Here is a 19,511-nt window from a genome sequence, read left to right as displayed (position 1 = left end):
GGACTCGATCCCGGGACTCCAGGATCATGACCTGAGCCGAAGGCAGTTGCTTAACCACCTGAGCCACCCAGGCGCCCAATAAATGTACTTTTAAACATACATGAAAATCAAAATTAACAATGGTAAAACACAAAATAAATAAACATTTAATATCTTCTTTCCGGACATTCCAGGAATGCATATACTTACTTCATTGGTAAAAGCTATTCTTTTTCATAAAAAGACAGAGTTCTTCTTGTCGTTATCTATTATTTCAGAGGTTCTTTTCTTCTATGATGACTAAGATGTACCAACCTCTTATTTCCCTTTGTTCCCTTTACTTTACTTACTTATTTATTTATTTATTTAAAGCCATCCAGTTTGCTAAGCTGATCTGCTCACCAAAAAGCTTTGTCTCTATATGTTTAAACTGTTGTGCCACCGTTTATGTTTTTGACACTGCTAGGCACTTAGTTCACACGAACTCATTCTCCCTGCATTTAGAAGTCCATTTTTTTCTACCATTTAAATTGTTAACCTAGAACAAAGGTAAACTTTAAACTTGTTTAATTGATCTAGCTTATTTTATTTTATTTTATTTTATTTTTTTAAAGATTTTATTTATTTATTTGAGAGAGAGAGACTGAGAGAGAGAGAGCATGAAAGGGGGGAGGGTCAGAGGGAGAAGCAGACTCCCTGCTGAGCAGGGAGCCCGATGCGGGACTCGATCCCAGGACCCTGGGATCATGACCTGAGCCGAAGGCAGTTGCTTAACCAACTGAGCCACCCAGGCACCCCGATCTAGCTTATTTTAGAGAGCAAGGTAATTTATACTAGTCGAGATTTTTTATCATGCTTTAAAAATGTGTATTTGTGTGTGCAATGTAAATGCAAATATTATTTTAAGAAGAATGGCTTGATAATATTTATAATTAAGGACATTAGCCTCCCACATCTTTAACTATTTAAACCTAAGAAGATTTTGTAGGATTATTTTAGTGTGTCTACTACTAGCAATACCAATATTTACATCACTGGAATAAATTTCTGGAGAAAAACGTAGCCTTATAAGTAAATGTTAGAGAGAGAAAATGAGATGGGGCTATTTTGGTGGCCTACACAGGTTATTTTTCATATATTTTATATATTTTAATGTACTTTTTATCTATCTATCTATCTATCTATCTATCTATCTATCTATCCATCCATCTATCTATCTAGTCTAATGATCCAAGTTCATTTGTGTACTAATAACCAAAGTTAGCAAATTTTTCTAAAGAAAAAAACAACTGTTTAAATGTCAGAGATGGTTATAATACTTTAGTCATGAATGAGAGCAAGAAAAGTGGATTCAATGATGCCACTAAACATGGGCATGATGCTCTTAGAAGATAAGAACAATAAGAACCTTAAGGGAAGTATATTTATATCTCCAAGGAGTTAACTTCATTTGTGACATTTTCTAAGTTTAACAGATATTTGACATGTTTTCCAATTTTGGAGCTGTGTTTTACTTTTTGAAAGGACTGGTATTCTGACTGCAGTCTTTCTAAGCCCCTTTGTCGCTAGTTCTTGGTAATTTTCTTTTCATCTCTTAGTGGCAGATCTGAATCACCAGAAATCAGAAAACATGACTCTGGCAACTAGTTTCAACAGACCTTGTTCAGTGGCATATACAGAATGTAATTTATTTTTTGTGACAGTTTTAATAAAAGTGACGTGAAACACAAGGGCTATAATGTTAGTGATATTGCACCTCAAAAGAGGAGAAAGTTTGGTATGTTACCTCCTGATTAGCAGCAGCTAGTTCTTCTTCCAGTGCAGAGACTCTTTCTAAAGAAACCCTCAGTCGCTCCCTTACCTAGAAGAAAAACCAAAATATGTGCAGTAATGTACATCCCATACATGTTAAACTGTGCTGAATCCATCAATACCATTATCAGAGACAGTCACATTTGGCAAATTATTAAAGTCTTTATAGCCCTCAGTGCTCATAAATACTATGAATACATTGTCACCTTATAGCATCACTATATCAAGGGATTTCCTTATAAGCAAGTCATTTTAGTGTTCCAATGACAGAATTTCCAATGGGGTTGGAGATAGACCTGCTTGATCTCAAGTAAGTGGAGGCAAAGTTCAAAAGTATATTATGAATTCATCTGAAAAACAGACTCACTGATTAAGTATGACATACGTAAAAAATTTTCTACTTTAAAAAAAATAATACGTGAGCTTCATTTGGTATGAATAACTTCATAAAGGATTCTTAGAACCTGAAAAGTGTGTCCATTGCACATACATTTTATATTAATTAGAAGTCTATATTGTTACTGAGGGATTGGCAAGTACTTGATTACTCTGGAATTCCTAACTTGCTTCCAGATACCAAAGGTTAAGCCAATACATCCTATAGAACCAAAGACTCTGCACATTTAGTTTGAAGATAATTATGATTTGAAGATAATTGTGATTTGCAAATGTTTCATACATGAAACTCAAAGTAGTTTTTTAATTCTTGCTTTCTTAGAACTTCTAAAATTGATTTAGTTATTATATGTTCAGATCTTTAGATGTGCTCTATATTACATATATTTAAAAAGGTATTTTTATCACGTAAAAAATTGAAGAAATTCAGAGAAAGAGATTTGCCTGAATTAAAATGAATGTCTACAGTGGCTTAATTCTCCTTAGAAAAGAATCAACAAAATTTATGCCTTCAACTTGAGATGCAATTCATGGTGAATTTTTGATTATGAGTTAACATACATTTTTTTTTTGCATGGGAATGTTACAGTATTTGTGAAGTTAACATGTATTTTAATATATAATTATATTTTTATAAACTAATTTTATTAATTCATTGATAGTACAGTTTAATGAATCACATTTTCCTTTTTTTAAAAAAAATAAGATTTAACTACGAACATAATATATAGGTTAGGTAATATCGTTTTAAAATTAATTATTAACACATAATATAGGTTAAATACATAAACTATATTTTAAAAACTTACATAACAATTTTAATGTTGAATTATAACATTATTTTCCAATTAGTAAACAGACAAGAAACACTAATATCCTATTAATCTAGAATCTAATTAGAAATTTTTAAAAATCTCAATCATATTTTTGTGCTGTATAATGATAACTGATGCATATTCAGGTGGCTGGGTGCACTTAACTCCTGAAATACATCTTGAATGAGAAAGAATAACGATCTGAGAGGAGTTTGATATTATTTTTACTTAATTATGCTGAAATTCTCTGAAAATTAGTAATATATACATAAACTGATATTTGATCTCAAAGATAATTAGAACCTTTCCTGATATTTAGGACCTAGATGGACGTCCAGGTGCCAATGCTGTTAGACAAATAATTGTTCATTAAAATGCATAAAACTAATGCTGATTAATAACTGAACAAGAGCCACTTGAAATCTTTGATGATTTGACCTGGGGAATACCTTTTTATGAGGAGCTTGGAGAGATGCAAAAGAAGCAAATACCCTGAAGGCTGCAAATAAGGAGGATTGCTGATATGTGGAAAGCAGTTATCAAAAAAATCTTAGTAGATGTGGTTGATATTTAATAGGGATGATTGTAAAGTTTTATGCCCACTTCCTAAAATACCAACTATAAAATATGGGTGTTTTGAGTGAGAAAGGTCTAAGGGTCAGCAATATGAAACAGTCTAAATGTAACTTAACGATCTCACTATATGCACCATTGATCAGATCACATTTAGATTGCTGTGAAGAGGTGAAGGTGTCCTATTTTAAGATATACCGATACATTGGAATGTTTCTAAAAGAGTCCTTCAAATCATAAAGGATGGCTGAAACCAGGCTATCTTGTAGGTTAAAATATCTTCCTGACTTTCTTTGCTAAACTAATAATCACAGAAAATGTTCTAAACTGGTTTCTATTTACCACAAGTTAAGCATTTTTTATTCTCATTATATTGAACCTCCAAGAAGTAAAAATCATTAATCTTATAAAACAATTTGAAAACAGAAGCACCCCTCAATAAATATAGAATGGTATCTACACCTTAAGATCCTATTACCCACAGAGTAATGAATCCAAAGCTGTCTTTGAGAAAATAAAAACAATTTCTGAATATATTTTGAATTAGCTGTAAATGTAAAAATTGGTGCTGTAATTATCAATATAGTATGATATGAATTCTTTAGTCACATTTATATGAGGATAAATTATTCTCTGCATTTAATTCATCTTGCATTAATCTCTGCTAAACTGATAAGAAAAAAAAAAAAAGTAAGATCCAAAGGAGTAACTTTTCCAGGGTATAAAGAATCTTAACATCTTACCTTGTCTACATAGCTAAAACTGCATTAATAGGAAAAAGAATTATCTTTGACAAGCCTTTTAGCTTTTTGCTTTGCTCTGCTAAGCACAACACCAGCAGAATGCCATAATTATCTTTATTTTCCTTGTTAGATTTGGTGCTCTTGTGGAACCACCTACACATGATTGATACACCATGACAAATTATAATTTTAATTTTTTTTCTGAAATGTAAATGCACAGTTGATAGCCTTAGCTCTCTACTTAACCTTTTCTGATTTTTTACTATTTAGCCACATTCAATTAATCCATTGTCTGTGTAGTCGTTAAGTTCATATGTATCGGTTGTTTATTTATGGAGCTATTGTGTAAACTCCAAAATATTTATGTACAACTAGAATTTTTTATTTCTAATTTCATCTGTTAAATCAATTTTCTTCATAATGGCATATTTCTTCAAAATAACTCAAGAATTTCTTCCCCAAAAGATGTTTCAAGGCTACTTACATTTTAAATCCCTGAGGATTTAAAATAAAGTAAGTCCCTAAAAATAACAAATGTGTCTCGGGATAAAGAGGAACTCTGGTGGAAGAAGCATACATTCCAAATTAAAAGTAAGGTATGGCAGGGTTTCATTTTGGAATTAGCATTCTTATAACAGAAAACATTATAAAGAAATCTCCTTAGACCAGAAGTTCAAATCCAGTTTTGGTACTGTGATAGCAGATGATAGAAATATATGCGAAGTGCATACATATTTACTGGGGTTTTTTGCTTATATTCCCCAGGCATAGCCAATATGTCTTTTAAAGAAAAAAAAAATCAATGATGTCTGAATGATTGCAAAACACATGTATATCTCTCATTTCCTCCAGCCCACGAAATTGGTAAACATATTGGACAGCGATGTCAAAATTACTGTTGGTCTTAGCTAATTGTGAAAATTTGATCCTACAACTCAGTGGATATATAAATAAGGACATTAATAATGAAGACTGCCAGTCATTGTAATTGTTCACAGCTGTGTTCAATTTTTTATACTTTATTTAGTTCCTCATATGTAACTTTACCCTCTGTGATAAAGTTGGTAATGTCTTGTCCTCAAGACATGGTTAATTGCATCTTCTTCTGATCATCTCTATATATTATAACACAATATCCATACTACTTAAATTAGGATGTTGTAGTTTGTGTCTCCACCCTCCCTATCCTTTTGAGTAGCTGTGAGCTATTCTTAGGGAAATTGCCTATGAAGGCACAGATTAATCCCTCAATAACTAAATAAAAGGCTATTTAAAACAAGCGTGTGGATCAACAGTGATACCAATATCTTTACTTAGCTTGAAAGTTTTATCAAATACTGAAATTTACATATTAATAGTAATATTCATTAACATTTAATGAGCACTTGCCATATGCTAAGTACTGGCTAAGAGTTTTGCATGTCAGATCCCATTAATCCTCATGACAATTCTATGAGGTACATACTATGACTCTCTTCATTCAAAATAAGAGGAAACAGATGCATAGAGAAGTTAAGTCACTTGTCTGTATCTGTCCAACTCCAGAATCCAAGCTCACAACACTTTTCCTTTAGACTGTCAGCAATACTTAGCTGATAATCAGTTCAGTTGCCCCTGGATTCATCAATGTCCATGGCACTTCCGGTGAGTTAGTAAATACTATTATAGCTCCTAGGGCCATGGTATAAATGCTTCATTTAGTTATGCTAAGCTCACTGAACATCTACATAGTAAATTATTTCTAAATTTTAAGTTGTACAACTATTCTCTTCTTAAATGTACTCATACCCATCAGGTTATTTGTCTTCAATATTCTTTATTGCCTTACATCCATTCTTTCATAACAGCATCCCTCAAGTGATGTGGGAATGATTACAGGGAACATCTAAAATCACACATTCTCAAGCACTTTCATTCAAGCCATTCAAAACTATTACATTTTCTCTGGACAGGCCATGCTCTTCTTACATCTTTGGGTTATCTTACATATTGATCTTGGTGCGCAGAGTATCTTTATGACTCTGCTTTTAAAACTCCTACACATTCTTTAATATTCAGACCAAATGTCCTCCCCTCTGTGAAGATATTCTTGAATTTTTCATCACTTTCTCAAGTAGAATTGGTCACAACTTTTCTGTTACTTCATATTGCATTGTACATATTGTTTCTTAACATTACCTATTATTGACATGAATCTCTAGTGCTATGATCTCTTCAGTTGTAAGGAGAATGTCTTGTCTATTTTTGTGTGGCCAAACATCTGTCCTATATATAATAGATATTCCATAAATATAGTCTTCCAAATTCTTAACAATGTACTTTTGTAATAAGAAAGGGAATATGAAACTAAACGTTAAATATGATTATTTGATATTACATTTATCAAGGATCTTTAAATAATATCAATTTTTGTTTTATTCAAAATTATTCATAAACTACTTGCCTCTCACAGCTAAAATGAAAAATAAACTATAATTTCTTAATAATCTAGAAGATAGAATTATAGCTATCCTTTTGCACATACTTCACATAATCCCCTGCTCTAAGAACATCTGAAAGACCAATGATAAAAGTATCTATGTACATAAATATTAACTAGAGCACAAGTGTCTGCATGCTCAAAACCAGATATAACTGGATAATAATCCCTTATTTGGATTTTAATACTCAGAACTTCTCAGGTACTTTCTAATGAAGTGCCCCAATTCCCACTCTACAAAATCCTAAAGCTTTATTAATTTTAAAAAGTTAATTCTTTAACATTTCACAAAATTAAAATCATGTCATAAGCCTTACTAATCTCCAAAGGATATTATCATCATATTGGCTTATTTATGTCAGTAACAGTTATTTGAGTAACAGCTAAGAGAAGCTTATTGCTACTTTTAAAAAGACCTAAGGCAGTTTTTTCCACTAATACCTTATGCTGTTAGATGTAGAGACTCTTCAAAATGTATATTCAGAAGATACTAGATATTAGCGATCTAAAAAAAATGTATGCTTCTAATATAAATCTCCAAAGGTTAGAGTACAGCCAATTTACACCTCAAGATATGTTAAGTTGTCAGTTAGCAGTCTCCTGTGTTGGCGTCTATAGACATTGCACTTCAAAGAGGGGCTGGGAGAAGAGAAAAAGAGAGGAAGAGAGAGGGAGACTGACTGACAATATTGAATTTCACATGGCCATCTGGACTAGGACCATAATGCAACACAATACAAGTATAACTTGATAAGCCATAGATTCAGTGGCAATAAAAACAACATGGTTATGAGTATTACCCATATACACACAATAATCCAGTTGCATTTTAAAAAAATGATATTCCTATAATCCAGATGTGTTTCTCTGTGCTGATTTACATCAGGAGTCAGCTGAGTCATTAGATGAAGACAAGGAGCTTGATGCTGATGACAAAAACACTGTTAAGCTTGAAAGCTTTTGCAGTACTAAAACTTTTTTTAAAATTAGTAGATAAAGGTTATTTCATTTTATTTTTTTTACATTTCAGCTTGATTGAGGTATAATTGACACATACAATTGTAAGAATCCTTTATCAATACTATACCTTTTCATCCAAGGCCTTGTGGTGCTCAAACAAAGATTTCAGTGCCTTGAGAACCTCAACCTCACTGGAGACTCCTGAGGGGGACTGGGCTTGCCGTTTCACCACTGTCATTCTTAGTGACCTTTCATGTCGGGACACGAGGCACTCCAAGTGCTCCAGTAACAGCTATTGGGTTTAACAGAAAATGCAATTATCCTAAATGTAATTATCTTATGAACACAAGTTACTAATACTCATGACTCCTACTGTAAAAGATTGCAGGTTTGCATAGAATCTAATGATAGTCTCAGATTTTATCACAGGTAGCAACAAAGAAGCACAAACCTGAGTCTAAACCAGGGTTCCTAAATTACATTAAAGTAAGTCCCATTTCTAGTGTATAACAAATTGCTCATTTAAGAAATATCATGTAAATTCTTATGCATTTTTAAAACAATTTAATAATTTCAGCATGAATTCAGTAGAAACAACACAAAATAGGCATGATCAAATAGAATAATTATTAAAGAACATGGTACAATTCTTAACACAATGATGATTGTGTTAAGAAAAAAGTATTAAAAGTCAAAACCAATTTAATTTACACTTGGTGTTGCAATGAAGGTAATGAGCATAACATAATCATCATGTTGCTTTGAATGTGATTATAGTGATAATCACATTTGTGTAGTGATTATAGTGATAGTTATAATCACATGTTGCTCTAACGATTATAGGGAAAATAATGATTTTATTCACAATTAATTCTTAATAGAAATAGAAATAGAAATAATAGAAAAATATATGCAACCAACTGGGATACAGTAACCGAGATTTGCAATAATCACTTGGGGAAAGGAGGTTAAAGTGCATGCTTTTTAAACTGTCTACTCTGGAACCTACATTCACCCAGAGTAGCCTCTGGAGCCATGACAGAAGTCTGGACAAAGTCCAGTGAACAGTGTTTCAGTCTGTTCTAACATTTCCCAAAGAAATTTTACTTTTCAATGTTTTGTGAATTGGGGCTTCACCTTCGTTTCATTTAATAAAGGGAGTTCTGCTGCTAAAAACAAAGATACATAAAAAAAAACCCCAAACCTGCTGGTTTAACTTCTCAGTTATTGAGATTTTGCCAGGGAACAACAATACATGAGCAGGAAGTTTTGTAGGAGAGATTTTCAGAAGGATAGTGAAAAGCATAGGCTAACAAATGGTGTCTATGCAAAATAAGGCAGAAATTACTCAAACAAAAAAGGGAAAAGCAAATATAAGATACTGGGATGGAAAGAAGGAAAGAAAAAAAAAATGCAGGCTTTTTCCTAAAGCTTACATTTCCTAAAGTAGGGGAAATTTTTGGTTTTCAGTTATTGTTAGATTCAGTGTCACATATTAGTGTCACCTTTCTTAGTCCTTAATAAATTAATATCTTTCCATTCACCATCACTAATTATGGTTCAAAGTGTCAGAAAACTTTGCCATGCATTGGTACAAAAGAACACAAACATCTGAGATCCGAAATGTATATAGATCAGTAGGTAGGGATCACATTTAAGGGTCAAAATAATATTAATAGTTCTTCAGTATGATGATGACACAATATTTTCAAAGAGCTTTCCTTTTATTTATCAATCTGATTATATTCCTGGTGTTCTACTCTCTTGACTTCTACAGATATATGCATGCATTGGTTAAATCCAAGCTGTTTTACACAGGCTATGGGATTTTGTATGAACTTAACCCTGAAATAGAGTTATGGGAGCTGAAAAGAGGAGAGACCTCCTTTGCGAGAGGGTGATGTTTAAATTGAGAAAGAGCTGGCCAGATGAGGGGCCAGATGAAGGACTCCAGGCAGAGGGTACAGCACAGGCAAAGGCTTGGCTTCCAAGGAAACCGAAGGAGGCTGGTAGGGTCAGAGCGAAGTTTGTCAGAGAAAGACCAACACCAGATAAGCAGGGTTAAGTTCGTACAAAGCCCCATAACCCATGTGAAACAGTTTGCTCCCAGTCGACCTTTCAGAGTCCAGATATTCTCTTCTCCCCTGCAAATGGTGTGCTAAACCTGGCTCATACCAGCTTGCTAGAGAGGACCGTTAATTCTCAGGATTTTTGTGAGCCAGCAGTTAAAACACAGTAATTGTTGAAGCTTAAATTATGCAAGCTTATAATTAAATAAAAAATATTTTTTAAAGATAATAAACACTCAGAATGTATTACTTCCTGATTATATTACTAAATTCCAAGGTTTTTTTTTTTTTTTTAGACTTTATTTATTTATTTGACAGAGAGACACACAGTGAGAGAGGGAACACAAGTAGGAGGAGTGGGAGAGGGAGAAGCAGGTTCCCCGTGGAGCAGGGAGCCCGATGCGGGGCTCGATCCCAGGACCTGAGCCGAAGGCAGATGCTTAACGACTGAGCCACCCAGGTGCCCCAAATTCCAAGTTTTTAGTAAGGTTCCTAAATACCCCATGCTCCTTGGGTTGTTTACTTCTACTGTATTTGAATGGTAGAAATACTATAGACTGTTTCCAAATCTTTCATCGTTTCCCACCTCTGCATTCAGTGACATCATGTTGGTAGCTTGAAATCAGCTACAGTGGGAGTATTTACACCATGGGAACTCCAAACACTATAGAGATTAGTATTTTTTAAAAAATTTTTTTCTGGTTAAAAAAAATCATTTACCAGCACATCAGCGTCACTAGACATCAGAGCTGGGAGCGCAAATGTTATGCCCTTTCTGTATCCCTGACTCATAGAATCTGTGAGTACAGTAAAATGTTGTTTGTGGCATTAAATTTGGGGGTGGTTTGTTATGAAGCAATAGCTAATCAGAAGATCTTCTCTAAAAGCATCTATAACTATTATACCATGTCAATTAGTACTGAGGAAAAAAGAATACCAAATTTCTTGGATATTATCTCTGAACTAGGACTAATTCTGTGGTACCCACTGTTGCAGAGGTTTTTGATAATCTCATAGACAAAAATGATTCACCTTTTGGATATTAGCCCATTTCTCTGGCCACCGCCACATTTGCTCAATGGGCAGAAAAAGTGCCCATGGTTTCAGGGATAGAAGTTACTCATTGACCTTGCAAAATGGGCTTCTCACCATTAAGGTTGATAGGGTTACCACCACAGCTGAATGGCCAAGTGATTAGCTGTAGCCATCAATTTTGAACCCATTTCATGATATAGTATACCTAGAGACCAGCTAGTTACCTTGAAGCAAGTAGATTACATTAAATCCCTTCCATCAAGGAGGGGACGGCTGCCTTTTCTTAATGTAATAAATGTTTTTTTCTGAATATGGATTTGCCTTCTCTAATGGCTCTGCTTCTACTAGCAATACTATCTTATCAGATTTTTGCTTACAGTCTTTTTCTTTTAAAAGATTTTATTTATTTATTTGACAGAGGGAGACACAGAAGAGAGGGAGTTGGAGAGGGAGAAGCAGGCTTCCCACTGAGCAGGGAGCCCGATGGGGGGCTCGATCCCAGGACCCTGGGATCATGACCTGAGCTGAAGGCAGATGCTTAACGACTGAGCCATCCAGGCGCCCCCTGCTTACAGTCTTATTATCATATACAACATTACTTCTGACCGAAAAAAGAAAAAAAAAACAAAAACACATTTTATAGTGAAAGGAGTAATGTAATTGACTGATGTTCCCAGCCCTGGTTTCACCATGCTATCACATCATTCAGAAGCAGGTGATCCTATAAAATGGTTAAATGGCCCAAGGAAGAGTCTATCTTAATTATTGCTTGGAGATAACACATGGCTAGGTTGGGGTGCTATCATCCTGAAATTAGCGATGAAGATATTGGTCCATATACAGAGGTCCAGGAATGAAGGTTTAGAATTGGAATTTATAATTACCAATAGGACTTATTGACCACTTGGAGAAGAGAGGATCTTTATTTTTTTTGTTATATCATATACATAATGTATATTAAATTATTTTCCCCTTTTACTCTTGTATACTGGGTATTTGATTCTGATTAACATTTAAAGTAGTCCATACATTACAGAATATTAAGATATGACTGAGATTTAATAAGAGCAAGAAGAACCCTGGCCTTGTGGCTGGATGCATGCACCTTCTTTTTTTGAGAAAAGGTGATTTTGTTTTTGTCTAAGAGGTATAGTTGTATTGTTGGGTAGTTACAGTCAGTATTGCTGCTGTTTAGAGTTTTAATATGGAAAAGAGTATAATAAAAGTTAGGTTATTGTGGAGACTTGGTATTTGTGGTTGCCCCAAATCTTTTGTACATACCCTCCATCTTTGATAATTACCTGAATGCTGAACGTCATCTTCCCAATATTGGAAACAAAAAAACACTTCGCAGGCACGTTTTACCACTAGGTGGCAGACAAGTGACTTAAGAGTCAGCCAACCAGAGCCACCCACACAGGACAGATTCTGAAGGGAGCCAAATGAGTAACCAGGCTAGGCTTGGGGGTCCATTTTGTTGGCACAGGTAGTAGTAAAGGCTGCATGTTTCTGGGACTAGGAATGTAAGGAAAACTCACCAAAGCTAAGAAATATGGTCCTAGACATTGCGCATGGAAGCTAGGTTTGGAGATTTCTTATATTCCTTAATTAATGTCTTCTTGATTCAAACAGTTAAGGTGTACTGTTTTATGCACTTAGGATATAATAAAACCAAATAATGTGTTCTTATTGATATAAAACAGACTTCTTAGGGGCTTAACAATTTGACTTATCCTCAGTACTCCTTAATACTTAGGGATTATTCTATAGAATATATGTTTAATGCTCATGTATCGAATTGAAGTGAGATAAATGTAAGTTACCTAGCCTGGAGAATGTGGGCCAAAATGTTCAAAACTAGCATGTACCCATGACTTCTAAGCTTATAAATTAAAATAAACGGAAAATGAAGAGGAACTCACAAAGATAACACTAACAAGCTACTAGTTGTATACCTTTGCTAGGAGCTACACTTTTATCTAATATTTAATAAATATTGCAGAAGGCACCCTTTTTGGTGTACTCCCAGGATTGCAAGGACTACGTAAATGACCACTAATCCTATGTTGGGATTCATTTTAAATGACCACAGCCTGTATATATACAAACATATCATAGTGTCTATGCATACGTACATACTGCATCATTGGAAATTTTTGAAATAAATTTCTAATATTATACAACTTCTTATTAGATTTGAATTCAACATAACCTTGGCTGCTGCAATAAAGCTTTTTTTTTTAGATTTTATTTATTTATTTGAGTGAGAGAGAGCGAGTGAGAGAGCATGAGAAGGGGGAGGGTCAAAGAGAAAAGCAGACTCCTGGCTGAGCAGGGAGCCCGATGCGGGGCTCAATCCTGGGACTCTGGGGTCATGAAGAAGATATGTCTGATTTTTAGCCCTGGATATTTTTTGGGTGGTGGGGAGGGTAACAGGTGGTTATGTAATTTAGGAAGTTGTTATATAATTGATACTTTGCACAAAGAAGTTTTCCTAGTTCCGTTTCTCCTTTTTCCCTAATCAATAACAAAAATCCTCATACCACTGCTTTAAGGAGGGTGGAAAAAATGTTTTCCAGCTTTACTCATGCTTTCAAAGTAACCATTGTTCATGTTTAAAATCGATGGCTTCAATTTTTGTTACCCTAATGGAATTTAATATTTGTATTTTTCTCACTTTGACCCCTGAAGAGGTATTGCAAGTATAGCTTGCCTTACTGCCTCTATCCCCCAAGGTTCCTCTGCAGGTGCAACAGCCACAGGTACTTCTGGGCCTGATGGAGTGTGATATGATGAAGACTGTATGGATGCTGCTGCCAAATCTCCGAGTTCTCTGAAATTAGTCACAGTCAGGAAGGAATGATACACTCCATACTGCAATGGTTTACTTTTAGGGCAAAGTCTTCTCTAAGCTGTTGTAAATCTTGGGAGTTTTTCCATGGATCTAACTTAAAAAAAAAAAAAAAGATTTATTTATTTATTTGAGAGAGAGCACACACGAGTTGGAGGAAGAGGCAGAGGAAGAAGGAGAGAGAGAATCTCAAGCCGACTCCCAGCTGAGTGTGGAGCCCAGCGCGGAGCTCGATCACACGACCCCACGATCATGACTTGAGCCGAAATCAAGAGTTGGATGCTTAACCGACTGAGCCACCCAGGGGCCCCTCCACGGATCTAACTTGAGTAATTGTACTAATGGCCTCATGGCTGAAGGCACAGGCCTGGAGTTAGACTGCCTCAGCTTTCAAATCCCTTTTCTCTTCTATTTATTCACTGCATAATTTCCAGCAAGTTATCTACCTTTTTCTGAGCAGTTACCTCATCTGTAAAATGGGGATAATTATATCATGTCTCTCATAGGGCATTAGAAAGGAGTAAAGGGCTGTAGAAAAAAAAAAGTTGTCTAAAGGAGAAATACACAGCTAAAAGAAGAGTTTCTGGTGCATTTTAAATATGAGAATTTGTTGAAAGTCTAACCAAGAAGTTTACATTTCCTTCCATGTTCACCTTCCGGATCCTACTTTTACATTTGGCTGCACTGGGCTACATCGGGGAATGTAGCTTAAACCACTGAAATGGAAAATAGTGAAATAGGGCAGAACAAATCTCATGGCACAAATAGACTTTAAGTTTGCATGAAAAAATTGTAAGTTAGAAATCAAGGGTGGGGAAAAATATCAACAGAGAGAAAGAAATAGAAAAAATTCATCGGACACCTGGTAACATGATCTAAACTGTCCTCTTTATGTTCTATTTGAGGCAGTCATCAAAGTCTCAGTGAAAACCAAATCCTTGTGTGTATACTGTGTGAATTCTCTTTACCATAAAAATAAGACCCTGATGAATAAGGAGATAAATTGAGTTTGATCATATAACCAGTATGGATACATGGTACTCCTCATTAAAGGCACAAGCTCACTGTTTATGGAGCTATTATTTTTATAGTATTCTCTAAGACCAAGCATCAAATGAATACACTATTAACAATACCTCACTTTCTCATTCTTTAGCATTGATCTGCCAGAGTTTTAATACTGAAAATATTTTTCACCTACTTCATGTTGAAATTGAACTATATATCCACACAAAAGTGTTTTCTCCTCTGCATTCTTTTAATAGAGAAACTCTTCTCTAGTAATAGGTATAGGTAATCTGGTGATTTATATATTTTATGAAATTTAGTGACTATTTCTTCTGAACAAGAAAATATAGCACCTTTGATCAAATTCTGGACTTCAGTGTTACAGGGCATGAGACTGAAAGAGACATGGGTTTCCAAGAGCAGAAGATAGAAGAGTCCATCAAAATCATGACATCAGAACTGGAAGTCTCCTCAATCATCTTCCAAAATAGAGAAGCTATGCCTCTTTTAATTAGGAGAGTTCTGCGCCAGTGGTTTTATACATTTTAATGAGGTGAGGACCAATGCCAAGCCACTCCCTCACATCACCCCATAATGGAAACTCATACTCCCCTCAAGCCTCTCTTTCTCTGCCCATCTCCAGCCTCTGAGTATTGGCCCCCTACTCCAATACAACAGTTTGAAAGTTTGAGGCTATCGAAATCCAGTCCTTCTTTTTAAAATCAAAGAAAGCAAAGGCCAGAAGGAATAAAATTTTCTGAGGCAACACGGTGATTTGGAAGTTGAGACTGTAATTTAGGTTTCTGGCCTTCCTGTTTTGAGTTTTATAGAATAGTCTCTGTTACTTGAAGTGACAGACTATGAGTTGGTGTCTGCTTAACGTCTTCCTCAAGTTTTTATTTTATTTATTTTTATTTATTTTTTTAAAGATTTTATTTATTTATTTGACAGAGAGAGACACAACGAGAGAGGGAACACAAGCAGGGGTAGTGGGAGAAGGAGAAGCAGGCTTCCCGCGGAGCAGGGATCCCGATGCGGGGCTCGATCCCAGGACCCTGGGATTATGACCTGAGCCGAAGGCAGATGCTTAACGACTGAGCCACCCAGGCGCCCCTTCCTCAAGTTTTTAAATGTTTATATTCTTATGAGTATACAAGAGATAAGGCACTGAACTGTATATGGAATTGATTCCAAGCAGAGGCGGTTTTATACTTACTCTTGTGTTGTTTCTTTCAGCTTTAAGTTCAGAAATTTCTTCTTCCTTTTCTAGGAGTTGCTCCCTACAGGCATTTAATTCTTTTGTCAGTGCAGCAAATTCCTGAAAAGGGAATAAAAATATTTGAAGACATATTTCAGATATTAAAAAAATGTTTCCCACAGGAATAAAAAAAATCAAAATATAAACTTGAATGTGAAAAATGGGAATAATGACTTCAATGACTGGCCTATATGTATATATATTGCTGTTATTAAATTAATTGGATTCCAATGTTCAGAAAATGCTAAACCATGATATTTAACATTTACATTTTATTGTAATATGCTGCTTCAGTGAGTGAATATAAGATGTTTCAAAATATATCAGATACAGCACATTGAAATTAACATTAGTATGATAATATATTAGTAATATAGAATGATTTAAATTTGGCTAATTTTGTGAACAACTCCAAAAATCTTACACTTCCATTCCTACTCAGACTGAGTATACTAAATCATCAAAAACCAAACACAAAACAAAACAAAACCACTACCAAAAGCAACCACAAAAAATCCTACTACATGTGTATTCAGAGATTAAGAAATTCATTTATATGTTAACCCGATGAAGAAAGCAAATGTACCTCTTACAAAATAATAAATATCTAAGAGTTAAGAACATCATCCTGCAAATTATTAATTTATGCATTGTTCAGTCCTTCCCTCTGAAACATAAGCTCCATGTAAACTGGGACTTTGTCTGACTTCACTGCTTGCTACACTCTCAATGTCTAATACGTAGCAGGTGCTCAATAGTATTTATTTTCAATAAGTGAAAATGGATCATGTTGTTAGAAAAAAATATTGAGGGTTCTGGAGTAATCTTTTCTCCATGTGACAAGTGACAATTTAGAGGATTCTTCAATGGCCTCCCCAAAATAGGATCAGAAATTGTATGATCTGGGTATTTTTACCATGAAGCAGAGAGTTTCAACACGGTAAAGATTACATAAAAAGAAAATCAAGAAACTTAATTCAATTATTTGGCTACTCTAGCTTATAAGCAAATACTATTTTAAAATGATTTTGAAAAACAGTAAACAGGCCCATGCTATCATTATGATTATCATTAAATCATTTAAAGTGATTCCCAGTAATAAAACTGATGCTTGTCAAATATTTAAATATTTGGGAAACAGGCTGAGAAGGCACTGTCAGCAGATGAAAAATAAAGATGAAAATCAGGGAGACAGTTATGGTTAACCTAACCTCTATAAAGGGAAATATAGTCCAAAGTAAATGTGCTATGGTGAGCGCTGTGAATTGTGTAAGACTCTTGAATCACAGACCTGTACCTCTGAAACAAATAATACATTATATGTTAAAAAAAAAAAAGAAGAAGAAGAAGAGATAGCAGGAGGGGAAAAATGAAGGGGGGGAAATCGGAAGGGGAGACGAACCATGAGAGATATGGACTCTGAGAAACAAACTGAGGGTTCTGGAGGGGAGGGGGGTGGGAGGATGGGCTAGCCTGGGGATGGGTATTAAAGAGAGCACGTTCTGCATGGAGCACTGGGTGTTATACGCAAACAATGAATCATGGAGCACTACATCAAAAACTAATGATGTAATGTATGGTGATTAACATAACATAATAAAAAAAAAAACCAAAAACAGCAACAAAAAAAAAGTAAACGAATATGATGATTATGCAAAGCTGGGAAGGGTTTAGGGTTTATATTTTTGTTTGCTTCAAACCACTTATTTTGCTCAGTTTCTTTCTGAGTGGCTTTAGCCCAAGTGGGTACTTCAAAGACCTCAGAGTAGACTTAGAGCTTAGAATCAAGATGAAAGAGTTCATTGTTACATTTAGGCTGGCATTACAGATAAATGTTTTCTCCCCTGATTGCTGCTTGCTTAAATGTTGTTGAGTGGGTGCCTGGGTGGCTCAGATGGTTAAGCGTCTGCCTTCGGATCAGGTCATGATCCCAGGGTCCTGGGATCGAGTCCCGCATCGGGCTCCCTGCTCAGCGGGAAGCCTGCTTCTCCCTCTGCCTCTCTCTCTCTCTTTCTGTGTCTCTCATAAATAAATAAATAAAAATCTTAAAAAAAAAATGTTGTTGAGCATATTATTTTAGTGGAGAATGGAAATAAGCAACAAGTAGAAAACAATAAACATTTCCATAAAAAACCAAACTTTATAAAAACAGCATAATTTTGATGGAGAAAAGAAAGTGATGATGCTACATTATATATTGTTAACATATAGGCATTTAGAGGTAATCTTATCCTTACGAAGATCATTAGACAAAATATAAATCAAATCTATATTTAACATCAGACTACTTTTAAAAAACTTAAATCTAGGTCTACCTTTCTAGAGATTTAGCTTACTATCTACAGAAAGATAAAATGTCAGAAGGAAATGTTTCTGAATTTTAACATGAGGTATTTCCAGGTGGTAAAATAATAGGTGAGCTTTGGTTTGGTTTGGTTTGGTTTGATTTTGCTTCCTCCTATGTATTTTTAATAATCAAAACTCTCTACAATGGAGAAATACGCTTTTTATGCTTAGAAAACAGAGAAAATACAAATCTGTAAGTGCATAGAAGCAATCATATATTCAAAACCAAGCACAGAAATTGGTCATGATGTTATTGGTGCTAGATGACTTTGGATTTTTTATTTATTATCGTGGAACTGAATCTGAGCAAGCTATTTGGTGTCTCCATGTATTAAGATTAATTTTAAATTTCTTAACTTCCTAGAAAATTTCAAGCAGTACTCTGATGTTCCTTATCTCATCTTGCTCTCTAAATAGCCAGTGGGGGAGTCTCATTCTGATTTGACAGCTGAGGAAACTGAAATACTAAGCCTCAAGTCCAAGTTCATGAAGTTCACAACCCACACAAAGTGAGTTAGACTGTGAACACAGTTTTCCAGAACACTTGTCTAGTAGTGCTTTTCCCCTATTTTATCTGACCCTAGCTGTTTGTCAGGTTTATATGATTCAGATTTGGAGTGCATTTAGCTGTATTTTTTCCCCTTACCTGAAGAATTAGATAACCATTACTTACAATTACCTGTATTATCCTTCTTCATTAGTCCAAAGGGAGTATGGGGGACCAAAAGGCCCAAGGCAAAGTATACCTTTCATGCAGAGCAGCATGAATTAGACAAGCACATTCCGTGTATCCGAGACTGCAGATATCTGCATTAAGAGCTAATCATCACATGTTCTTACACTTTTCCTCTGACATTTCTCTCTTCTGTATCTACTATATATCTTTTATGAGATGATAATAACACCAAATATAATTAACACTGATTCAGCCCTTACAATATGCCAGGTACTCTGCCAGGCAATTTATATTGATTATCTCATTAATCATAATAAAACTCTGTAACAAAATACTAGAATATCACTAAATAAAACTATACACTCTTATGTAATCAGCAAACCCACTCCTTGGCATTTACCCAAAGGAGTTGAAAAAATATGTCTACACAAAAACATGCACATGGATGTTTATAATGGCTTTATGCATAATTGCCAAAACTTAAAAGCAACCAAGATGCCTTTCAATAGGT

General features: G+C 34.8%; 1 protein-coding gene across 5 annotated transcripts in view; it reads right to left on the bottom strand.

Moving 5' to 3' along the window:
- The window catches only part of PPFIA2 (PTPRF interacting protein alpha 2), a 467,879-nt gene that overhangs the window by 170,006 nt on the left and 278,362 nt on the right, over positions 1–19,511 (bottom strand). For 4 of the 5 annotated variants that reach the window (XM_035002058.1, XM_035002061.1, XM_035002059.1 and 1 more), the window contains 3 exons: positions 15,937–16,038; positions 7,885–8,049; positions 1,766–1,840 (listed from right to left, as the gene is read on the bottom strand). In XM_035002058.1, the coding sequence (XP_034857949.1) occupies positions 1,766–1,840; positions 7,885–8,049; positions 15,937–16,038 (342 nt within the window). Of the gene's footprint in view, positions 1–1,765; positions 1,841–7,884; positions 8,050–13,574; positions 13,814–15,936; positions 16,039–19,511 lie in introns of those variants that run through there. The other variant, XM_035002062.1, reaches the window with a different exon arrangement.

The sequence above is a fragment of the Mirounga leonina genome, unplaced genomic scaffold (assembly GCF_011800145.1).
Source record: "Mirounga leonina isolate KUSES-001 unplaced genomic scaffold, KU_Mleo_1.0 Mir_126, whole genome shotgun sequence".
Lineage (NCBI taxonomy): Eukaryota > Metazoa > Chordata > Mammalia > Carnivora > Phocidae > Mirounga > Mirounga leonina.
Note: the sequence above shows the minus strand (reverse complement) of the source record. Positions and strands in the feature narration are given on the sequence as shown.